The following is an 11,870-nucleotide window of genomic DNA, read 5'->3' on the forward strand; positions in this document are numbered from 1 at the left end:
CTCATATTTATATTCTTGCCCTTTCTTCTCTCACTAAATTCATTATTTAAATGGTTTATTAAAAAATTACATATATAGATTAACTATTGTATTCAGATTTCAGCAAGTAAATTGTTAAAACTAAAAAAATTTGAAGCAAAATAAAAATATAAATACCAATATTAGTTATTAATTTAGTAAAACAAAAAATTTTAAAAGTTTTAACTATTTCAAAAATTAAATAAACTCGTATATTATGATGCAAGATATTTATTTAAAATCTAACATCTCTCAATAATTGTAAAAAAGTATTATATTATTTTAACATTAATATCAATTATCTAATTCTTTAACTCAATGTATAAGTGTTTTTTTTTTCTTTTTTTATGAAAAATTATTGTAAAACGGTAACTATATATCTTTTTAGCTAAATATATCATTATTTATTTTATTATATTTTGATTTTATCTTTTTCTACCGCAAAATTATTAATTAATAGGTAATAACATTATCAATCAGTTTATAATATTCTATATATTATGTTTGAATATTTATTCCGATTACATTAATTTAGTAAATTTTTTACTTCATATGATATTATTAATTATTTTAATTTATTATTTATATTATAGTTTTTCTTGAAAGAAGAAATATGAATATGCTAATATTTTTAAGCTGATGATGCCCTACGTATGTCAAGCTGCCCTTACTGATAAAAGTGGAATCATAGTACTATTGCGTACGAAATGAGAGGCATTTTGTCATATTTCATAAACTATAAGGGCATATTTGCAAGTTTCCGACACAGATCAACCTCCTAAAAAGAGTCGGACTCAATTCGCACCCAAAAGAGTTTATTTCTGAGCCGAGAATTTAAAAAAGAATTAAGAAAAATGGCGAGCTCTCTGCAACGAATTTGGAGCCGTGGTCGAGCTCTGGGCACGAAAATGGGCCCACTTTCGAGACCGTTTTCAGCGACAACAGACGCATTGGTGGAGGCGCAAGCAAAGCCTGGCGAGATCGGTATGGTCTCTGGAATCCCGCAAGAGCATCTCCGCCGTAGGGTACAGTCTCTTAATCTCCCTCTCTCTCCTTATATATATAAAATATTGGATTTTTGAAGTTCACATTTTTAGGATCAGGTGGATGCATTTGTTATTATTTTTATTTTATGTCTTCATGAATTTGATTGATTAGGGTTTCGGTAGTTCTGAATTTTGATTTTGGATCAATTAAGTTTTTTTCCTTTCTGAAAACAATAACTTATGCTTTACGCTTGCTTTAATTTTTTTTTTCTTTTTTATTATTAATGATGTTGGTCATTACAGGTGGTTATTTACTCACCAGCTAGAACTGCAACTCAACAAGGATCTGGAAAAGTTGGAAGGTGGAAGATTAATTTCATGTCCACGCAAAAGTATGTTATGTTTACTTCTCAGCATTTTTACCTATTCTATGATATTGGCATTCGTGATTTTGTCTTCTATTTTATCCTGTGGCGGATTATGAGTGTGTTTTGAAAGTGAAAAATTACAAAAACTCAGTTCATTTGAGTTCTATTTAGTCAATTTTCATGTTTGGAAAGGTCATAGTTGTTAAAATTCAATCCTTTTCACTTGAATTCTATTTAAACATTTGAAAGAAATGAAATTATAACAAATTTAGCATGATCTTTGCATAAATTCAATTCAGTTTAACTCTTGCACATGATTTATTCCAAATTAGCCCTGTGTTTGAAAATGTTCTTGTCTGCTTCATTGTGAACTGTTTTCTGGTGTGTGAAATACACTGAAAATTATTACTTCTCCATTTTAGACTAATACTTAAACTTATTAAGATTTTAAATCTTTTGAAATATTAAGTGGAAAAAAAGAGCGCAAATTTGAAAATTTTCCAGTCACCATTTGGAGGTCAGTGATGGCCTTGATATATTAATGGTGTACTCCTAGTAATTATTTCATAATTAATTTTGTTAGTCATGAGTTTTTCAGGTCCGTAAAATGATTCCCCTTTCAAAAAGAGGAAGCCATTTTCTTGTTTTCATTTGATCAGGAAAATATTTTCTATTGTCTTATTTTCTCGGATGCACCGAACATTGAGAAGTGCAGAAAATATTTTCCTCAAAACAATCACAGCTGAACTTTGTGGATTATATTTTATTGTCTTGTGCTCAAGTAATTAATGTATTGGGATTGCTGCCCTGAAAATGTGATTGACAGATATTTGTATCCGGCTAATGTCTGTGTAGGTGGGAAAATCCATTGATGGGTTGGACATCCACAGGGGACCCATATGCCAATGTTGGTGATTCTGCACTCAGTTTTGACAGTGAAGAAGCTGCAAAGGAATTTGCTGAGCGACATGGTTGGGAATATGTGGTGTGTGTTAATTGCTTTATTTTCTCAAATTTATAACTAAAACAAGTTTCTTTGGAACTTCTTTTTCCCTAATTTTGAAGCTGGGGTTTTCTTTGACCCTTGAAATTTTACATTCTTGGTAACTCAGGGTTTGAGATGAGTTTTTATGTTGCAGTGTTGTACTGTTTAATTTTGACTGATTATGTGCTGACTGATTCTTCTTGCGGTTGTGGTTGTCTTTGCATCCATTTATTTTCCCTCCAACTAATATGAATATCGAATTCCTTTTGCCTGCTTTTGATCGTAATTCTTGATATCTTTTGCAGGTAAAAAAGCGCCACACACCATTATTGAAGGTTCGAGATTCCCCTTCCACCTATATTTACTGAATGCATTAGCAGATTTTCAATTTTTTTCCAAGTTACTGACACTAGTTTATGGATGTGATGTTATAATCTAGGTTGAGATTATGAATGGCTTAGGTTATGTAGAATTTTGATAGATTATGATTTTAGCTTTCTTGATTTCCATTCCTCATGAGCCACAGACCACACAATCTGAATAGAATAATTGCATGCTTCATTGATTTTTCGAGCACTTTTTAGTGTCTTCTTTTCCGAACTTGGACATACTTTGAGGATCTAGGAAGTTCTTGTTAATTCACTTTTACAACTTTGCATTACTGAAAATCTTATAGATAGGAAATATAGTTCAGTGAAAGTTGAAGGCGGTTGGTACTATATTTGCTCCAAGTTAATGGGATGTCTCTCACATCTAAACACCTCTTTACATTTATGAGGAGACCAATTCCTATTATTGTTGAGCAGCTATTTGGGAAATTAGGGAATTGTGTCATGCTTTTAAAGTATCTTTTGTCTTTAAGCCGATGGTTAATTTGATGCCTCAAGTGATAGTGCACAGTTAAATGAATACACTTCCATCTCTGCTTACATCTAAAAAGTTACATGTGGCTTGTAGCTCTTACCCTTTGGAACTTGTTTCTTCTGCTTTCAGGTAAAGTCATATGCAGATAATTTCAAGTTTAAGGGTCTTCCTAAAACAGAGGGCAACTGATTGTATTTCTCATCCGTTCTGTTTCTTGGCACTGTAAGACAGAAGTTGCACAAAATTGTTTGCAGTTTTCTTCACTGCACATTTCTGCATGCGGCAGCAATACACTTGTGATAACACTCGTCCCAAGTGAAGCTTTTTCATAATAAAATGGGATTAATGGATCCGCCCTTTTGTAACTTTTCTTTTGTTATGTCTATGCAAAGCTATGAAAAGAATCTCAATTACATTTGTTGGACCATTGATTGTTTAAAATCTGTAATCACATATTCTATCATCTGACTTGGCAAGTTCTTCTACGTCTGAATCCTTGCATATCTGGTTCAGTCTTGCCCAACTATGATGGCAGAAGAGTTAATCGAGTATACCATTACAATCAACCAAGCAACATGTGATGTAATGAACCCCCTGGGGCTTTCGGCTATATCTTTATGAAGCCGTGACCTAAAATAAGTGTATCACACCCTCACTTGATCGAATTCATGGCACAATATCCTGTATTCACTTAGTTTCAACTCTGACGAGACTTCTCAACGTTTGCTTCAGCAAATTTTGCATAAAGATAATAATAGATAATAGAAAGTAAAGTAGGATTGCGATGGTCAAATCCATCACAGCTTTGAATTTCACGGCCTGAAATAAACAGATTAAAAAGAAAATAAAAGAAAATTTTAAACATATATATTATTAATTTATTTTCAAGCACAGAAAACGAATCACTTTCTAGCATTACAAATTACCGAGATACCTTGTATACTACATTTCCTCAAAATCTTATCTGAAAGCTTAGCTAACTTGCATTGTGCTGACCACCAAACTTGATAATTGACAAAACCAGCTTCAGATGGAGATGATGATAATGCGACCAAGATAACTGCAACCAACCTTCTGATTTGCAATTGCTTGATAAAATTAGGTCAAGAGGGTTCAAAGGTTTGTTTCTTCCCCCCCACTCGCCATTTCACGCATTATCCAGGGGACAAAAAAGAGTTGCATCTTCAACTTGGACTCGATTTACACAGAAGTCAGTGGGGTTACAAAACCCTAAATGAATACCCTATTAATTGTTATTCCACTAGTATTAGGTAGCAACTTCTTCATATAATACTTGGAATTGCGGGATAGATTTATCTTCTTTCTCCTTTTCTGTGGTATCATTTCAATTGAACATTCTGAGAAGCCACGCCTCTTGAACCTGAAAACAAAATGCTTGTATTTATCCTCCAGAAAAATATATCTAGTCAAAACCCAAGCTACATGGACTAGTAAACTCATTTTTGGTTTGGCAGTTTAGACCCTAAACAACCTTTAAAAAAAGGATTCCCATTTTGTTTTCCACATTCCACAAATGCACAATTCTGTATTCTTATCAGAAAATTGGAATTAACTGTATAAGGTTTCCAACTACTGAAACTAACCATTTTCTTCCACCAAAGAACTTAAAAACCACCATGATGGTCAATCCATCAACTAACATAAGATGATAGTGGTAATTAGCTTTGCAGTTGAATATATTTCAACTGTTTGTGGAGCATCAAGATAGTGAATTAATCCCAAAACCAAAAAACCATAACTAGACTACACAGGAAACCAGTTATCACCTGTACATCATGCTTGCTTAAGTCTTGAAAACAGAATTGTCAGTGCAAATAGTACCATTTTTAATTCAGAATATGAGAATTAAGATGCAGAAACGAGAGATAATTCAGCATGAAAGCCCACCAGCTACAGATAGAGCACATACAGCATCCCATGCATTGTGACATAAAGATACTAAGATATCTAGGTAAGAAAATGATGAATTTTAACTGAATAATCCTATACCAGATTAGTAATGGCTGTTCTCTTGCTTGTTCTTTTTTCGTTTTTTTTTTTCCCCTTAACCCATTAGCAGTTAATATGACTAGCATGCATACGACATGTACATGAAGATATGTAACGCAGAAAACATACCAATCTGCAGTACGAGTCGTAAGCAGGAAAAGCATTTCCAAGCCAAGGGAGGAGGCCTTCTTCTCAATGAAATCTGCAAATGATTGATCGAAATCCATACATCATTCATAAGAAGTTTCAGGGTCCATATGGCAAAAGTAGGATGAGATTAGACTAAAACAAGAAAAAAGAACGGAATAGAAAACCATCCATTCTCTTAAGGATATGACAACGGTCTTATAAACATTCTGTATAAGTACAATGCCAATCAAATGCAATTTAATTCCATAAAGGTTTTCCTGTACATTCATCACATAATAGTTCTAGATCCCAATACAACCAATGTTAAATAGCTGCCACTTCATGATTCATGGTTAATACACCACAGTATGTTCAAAGCTGAACTATTTGGAATCTAGATGCAGGTATTTTTTTCTACTGGATTAATGCAGTAAAGGTTTCAAAATGAATATTGGGAACTTGTATTCAGTAAAAAACAATCATGTTAAGAAAATAATCTGAACCATTTCTTTTTTGGAAGATGATACTCCGTGTCTCGCAGTCAATCATCAACACATGCAGTTCGTTCAAGCTGTGCTGTATTTATCTTTATAATTCCTACTTCCCAGTTCAGTAATCTAAATGCTTAAGCAACAAAATAGGGTACTAACCATTCTTACTCGCATTTGGTATGCATTAAAAAGAGCTAATGTACCACAAGAGTGTTCATTTTCACAATTCACATCTCAAATATCTGCACTCAGACATGCCACAAACAGATAATATAAAACATACCAAGTAATTTGTCTCCCTGTCCTTGTCCACGGCATTCAGGAGAAACTGCAATAGCAGCAACCTCTCCACACTTCTCCTCAAAGAAGGGGAAAAGAGCAGCACAAGCAATGATTTGACCTTCTCTTTCCATAACAACAAATGAATCCAATGCTTTAAGCAGCTATGAACACAAATAAGACAAAACCAGTGAGTTATATTTCAAAGCAAACATAAGCCCAGCAGTCTCAACTGTCCTTTCCATTCTACCCCTATTTTTGCAAAATTCCAACAGATTAAATTAACAATCATAGATTATGAGCAAAAGCAAACCTCTTCATCCGTCCGCCGGACTAATACTCCAGAATCTTCTAAAGGTTGAATAATTTGTCTTATTCCAGAAAGATCTGTCATCCTAGCCATCCGGGTTCCTTCATATAGGTCACTAAGCACACAATACACATAAACCACAAGTCAATGGATGGAATGCACAAGAGCTGAAGTAGTAGTCAATATATCAAAACAATATAGCATAATTTTCAACTGCTGAATTAATATCATTCAGCTTCCATGACAGCTGGAATAAAAGCTGTCAAAGATGCTATATCAAAGTTATAAAACCCACGAAAACCATTGTCACGAGTAATTAAGGTCAATTACCTACCCATAACTAGCGACAACTAAATCCAACATCACATGATAAGTAACTGGTATGGCTGCAACATAATCCAAGCAGATCCTAAACTTCTCAAAATTTATTTTATGGTATAACAACCTCCTAAGCATCAAACTAGTAGAAAAGGCCGTTTTATTTCTCAAAACACCTTGCATAAAAATCTATTTAGTTTCGAGTATATGAGCTAGGATATATCTGCTGCTACCTTATCTTAAGTTTGATCATTACAATTGGAGGCACCTAAGTTTCAAACTTTAGACCACTTTTCCCAAGAAACTATACTATCACTAGAATCACATCTAAAAATAATATAAAAAGAAAACATTAAACATTATTTCAACTTGTAATTTGAAGACAGGAAATCAAAAATCAATATCTAAGCAAACAATATATCAGAAAGCTTCCTGAGAATTAACTCAAAAACCTAGACATTTAAATGATGATGGGCATCAAGGACAGGGAAACATCAATTAGGAGTGACACTGTTCAAAACATTGTCATCAAATGATTAAATCAGCATCGGACACTGAAAGTCACTGAAAATGGAGTTGGCAGAATTATCACATACCTAGCCACCATTGTCCCCATTCCATCTCTTTTAAATAGTTCCAACAATAGAACTCCACCAATTGTGCCATCTAAAAGATGTACTCTTTGCACACCTCCCTGAAAATATAACACAAATCAACAGAGATTACCAAACATAATAGTAAATGAAGTTCAAAACAACTAGAACATCATGTGAGGAATTCTTAGGTATCAGAAAATTTGAAAAAGTTCCTGAGAACCTTATGTGCTCCTTCACCATCACGTCCCCAATGTGTATGCCTTAACATGTGCATCAGCAAAACAGTAAACTTTGGTTGTTTTCCTTTCTTTTTATTTTTTACAAGAGATGCAGAATATACAAGAAGGGAAGCGAGAAACCATTAGAAAGGTTGCAACGTGATATTCAAGCTTGGTATACATTGTGATTCATCAAGTCTAATGTCTCAGAGATCCAGAAAAGTTTAAAAATGTAAAATGCCAAAATCATCCATCATAAATCTAACCACATCCATGATAAACTTACTTTGCAAACAAACGTTGCAGCAGCCAGTTCTGAAAGGTAACCATTTAATCGACTTTGCCTTTCATGGCCTCCAATAGCAAAACCTTGTTCCCCAGACCATAACCCATTTCCATTGCCAAAACCAACACCATTCTGGAAGTGGAAGGTTGCACCATGCCTTCCATTAACAGGCTTCCCATTCTGTGATGAAGACATGACATTGACAGAATCACCATTAATAGGCTTTCCATTCTGTGATGAAGATATGACTCTGACAGAATCACTGTGTTCGATAGAAGTGAAATCTTCTTTGCCAACAGCTTTTACATAGTTAGCAGCTATTTCACTTTGCTTAGCCCGTTTACGAATAAGTGCATCTGCTTCTTCAATAGCCAAGTAACGAATCAGGTGGCCACTTTCGTCCAGGATGGGACCATCTATGATGCAAATAAGTTTGTCTGCCCCAATAGCTAGTGCACATGCTGTAGCAACTTCATACGTGCTGAAACATAGAATTACACATCAAATTTCAGGTGCAAACTATTATTTTTGCCGAAAGAAATCATAAAGAAACAATTATGTACATATATCTTGCATCAAGCTATCAACCGAATTCAGCATACACATTAAAAAGCTAGGTTCAATCAATCAACTTAAGCAAAATAGTCAAAAGCACATATAAGACAATTGCGGTGTGTAGTTTCCATTCTAATGAAGATGGAAAGAGATAGCATACTTGCAATTTAAAACTTCTCCAGAGCTAGAATAGCCTAGGTTGCTCAATAAAACTATACAATTAGCATCAAGCCTTTCACGCATACGAGTAACATCTACTTTTTTCACTTCACCAGTTGCTCCAAAATCAACACCTTCAACAACTCCTCTTCTCTGCAGAGTACCATTTGAAAAATAAAAAAAAGAGCTCATAATAACATCTTATAAGATGTATGCATTGAACATTAAGGTATTGATATAAGAAAAGTACCTTGGCAGCGAGGAAGTTGCCACTGGCAACACTGACGCCAACATCATGCCAACGGCTACTATCACCATGTCGACGAATATTACAAATGGAAGGACCAGGTGAAAGTTTAGCCTCCATCAGCATTCGAATCTTGCCAGCCGCCTCCATTGATGCAGATAACGCTTCTGTGTCAGTTATTCTGTACGGACCAACATATTGAGCTTCATGTCCTGCAATTAAACAGAACTAAACAATTGTTACTCAAGAATAAAAAAAAGTATTTCTTGCAAATGAAGAATGTGTAACCAGATAGTTACCTCTTTCAGCTAAAAGATTGTCAATTTGAACGTGAGTCCCAGGAACAAGCACGAACCTGATACCTAGGTGGTGAAGGAAAGCAATATCCTGCATAAAGATAAAATAAAATACAAATTAAAAACTACTTAAACAATTGAGTAAAGAAATTCAAAAAGAAGTTACCTTCAAAATAGGATCCAAGAAATGACTAGAAATAATTTCACCAGAAATAATAACAACAAAAGTGCTACCCCTATGGGCCCACAAGTACGGCCACGCTTCACGAAACCACCTCACGAATTGTTTGTCTTCGACTGAGTTATAACTCTCTTCTTCTTCTTCTTCTTCTTCAACAACAACATTATCGCCGCCGCTTTCTTCCTCATTATACACATTCCGTTTTACCAAATTAATCTTGTTCCTCCTCCCCTCGTGGTTACACGCTAAAAGAGGTAAGTATTTTGAAGAGCGCGATTGAGGATATAATTGTAAGTTTGTTCTGCTTCCTTCTATTCTGAAGGCATAGAGAGGTGAGATTTGGAGATTGTTTTGTAGACTAGGAATGCTATGGCTTGTACTAGGAACGGCCATAAACACAACCAACAGAGGAAAAGAAAAAGGGTGAATATTGTGTGAAGTATGTGATAAAGCAGAAGAAGAAGAAGAAGAAGAAGAAGATTCAAAGATTAGAAAGTATTTATAGTGTATATCTTTTTATTCAGAATAAAAAAAATTAAAAAAGTGGCAAAGCAGCGCGAGAGAGAGAGAGCGTGAGGCAGCCACCACCGCTGAACGGTAGGACCCACCCGAGAAAAATCCGAACACCCGCCTTCTCGAGATTTCGATTTTCTTTTCTCTTATTAAATAAATAAATAGAGGCCAATTTTTTCGCGTTGCTGCTCTTTTAAAATATTTTATGTGATAAAATCTTTATTTTTCCAAATATGGAAAAAATTGTGTTAAACTCTGAACAATAATAGTAAATGAAAATAAATTTGCAAAAAGGACTGCCAAACGGGCTTAAACATGGATGCGAATATGTGACCCACCCATGCCCTACAAAACCATCGAACCGTATTTGGTACATGAATTTAAGCAGGACAGGTTAATTGAAACTTTTAAAAAATAATTAAAAACTAATAAAAAAATATTATTTTTATTATAAGATTTTTTACAAAAATATTTTTAAATACTTTCTAAAAAATACGATGAGATGATTATTTTTAATTATTTTTATTTTTATCATATAAATACATTAAAAGGAATATGTTTTGAATTTTCAAAATACAAAACATTAGTGTTATTTTATTTGATAATTACTAAAAAATAATAAAATAAAAAGTAACTAATATTATATTTTCTTAAAAGGTACTTTAATATAAAAAAAATAAAAAATAAATATTTTTTATAAAAAATTGAAAAACATTATGAGTAGATTTTTGGGTTATGGGGTTGTGTCCAAACAAAATGCTGTGAGATACCCGGGCCACGGTCGTAATTCATTAGCTTTCTTTCTTAAATTTTTTTTAATTTATTAGTGGGTATGCGCCAATTTTATTCACCCATCTAGCAGGTCTAATAATTTCTTTTATATATGGTGCTAGTCAAATTTATGATTTATTATAGTAGATTAAATTTATTTTAATTTTGTTATAAAATCTATTGAAAAGGCAGTCAAATGAGTAATATATCACACATGTCACCAAGGAGAGGTTGGTGGATATTTGTTCTTTTCCTAGAAAGGAATGTAGACTGTCGTTTGGAAAAAGAAAACACAGAGAGAGATGAACTTTTAACAAATATTTACTTGCAGTAAATAGATATAATAAATATGTTAATGTTTGCCATCTCAAGTTATAATGCTAGTTAGGAAAGATGAGAACAATATTGAAGATTAAAAATTATTTTTAATGTTGTTTAGTTGTTAAACTTTTTACTAATATTATTATTTAATTATAAAGTCAGATTTTTTATAATTAATAAGTATTTTATATAAAATATTTTATATTTTAATATTAATAATTAATATATATAATAAATATTTAGCTATTGATTTTAGAAAAATATAAAATCATCCTAAAAGCACATGTCTACCACCTCAACTGCCTGTACTCTAAAATCCAAGATTGAAAATGTTGATATTTCTGTGGAATTAATTAAAACAGACTTGCTAAAGTTCAGAGCTTGATAAAGAGAGGCCATACCTTAAGCAAATCGTCCAAGAATGGACCCTCAACAACTTCACTAGATAAAACCACAACAAATGTACTCTTCCTATGCAAAAGAACACAAGACCCATGAACTGCTCTCAACACCTCCATTAATTTCCTGTCATCTTCTGTGACATCACCATTAATATTGTCTCTTGTTTCGCTATTAATGCAGCAGGCGCAACCATTCACCGCCATCTCTTTCCTTCCCAGGGTTCTTCTCGTTTTCGACCTATTACCCAAGATTACATCTATCTGGTGGGTGTAACTGAGAAGGCTGTGTTTACTGCTAGCACTAGGACACGAAGAGCTGATAGTTTCTCCATAATTTTGCAGAGAAATCCATGACCGCAATTTGAAGGTGGCCATGTGGTTTTTCCTTAATCACGTGTTACTTCCTCACTCACTCGAGCTACGTCTATATATATACGAAATCAAAGAGAAAACTTTGGACGAAGATTGATTTGGAAGAATAAAGAGAAAGCCATCAAAAAATTTGTCATCAAGAAACGCGGCTGAGCGGTAGAGTTGAGAGATGATCAGCATGATGTGGAGAAAGTAT

General features: G+C 33.7%; 2 protein-coding genes across 3 annotated transcripts; one reads left to right on the forward strand and one right to left on the reverse strand.

Moving 5' to 3' along the window:
* Positions 1-714: 714 nt before the first annotated feature.
* Positions 715-3,684, forward strand: LOC8283373 (NADH dehydrogenase [ubiquinone] iron-sulfur protein 4, mitochondrial). The gene is made up of 5 exons (XM_002525234.4): positions 715-1,043; positions 1,308-1,396; positions 2,228-2,357; positions 2,663-2,692; positions 3,351-3,684. Exons 1-5 carry the CDS (start codon positions 873-875, stop codon positions 3,408-3,410), a joined length of 480 nt encoding a protein of 159 aa, XP_002525280.1. The 5' UTR covers positions 715-872; the 3' UTR covers positions 3,411-3,684.
* A 382-nt stretch (positions 3,685-4,066) lies between these two features.
* LOC8283374 (probable amino-acid acetyltransferase NAGS2, chloroplastic) lies at positions 4,067-11,852 on the reverse strand. 2 transcript variants are annotated; one of them, XM_015723053.3, is made up of 10 exons: positions 11,303-11,852; positions 9,119-9,206; positions 8,823-9,031; positions 8,574-8,725; positions 7,859-8,339; positions 7,355-7,452; positions 6,444-6,555; positions 6,135-6,294; positions 5,361-5,433; positions 4,067-4,602 (listed from the first exon to the last, which is right to left on the reverse strand). In XM_015723053.3, exons 1-10 carry the CDS (start codon positions 11,675-11,677, stop codon positions 4,452-4,454), a joined length of 1,899 nt encoding a protein of 632 aa, XP_015578539.1. In that variant the 5' UTR covers positions 11,678-11,852; the 3' UTR covers positions 4,067-4,451. The 2 variants fall into 2 exon arrangements, with proteins under 2 accessions (XP_015578539.1, XP_015578537.1); XM_015723051.3 differs by lacking the exon at positions 11,303-11,852 and adding an exon at positions 9,282-10,150.
* Positions 11,853-11,870: the final 18 nt, after the last annotated feature.

The sequence above is a fragment of the Ricinus communis genome, chromosome 7 (assembly GCF_019578655.1).
Source record: "Ricinus communis isolate WT05 ecotype wild-type chromosome 7, ASM1957865v1, whole genome shotgun sequence".
Lineage (NCBI taxonomy): Eukaryota > Viridiplantae > Streptophyta > Magnoliopsida > Malpighiales > Euphorbiaceae > Ricinus > Ricinus communis.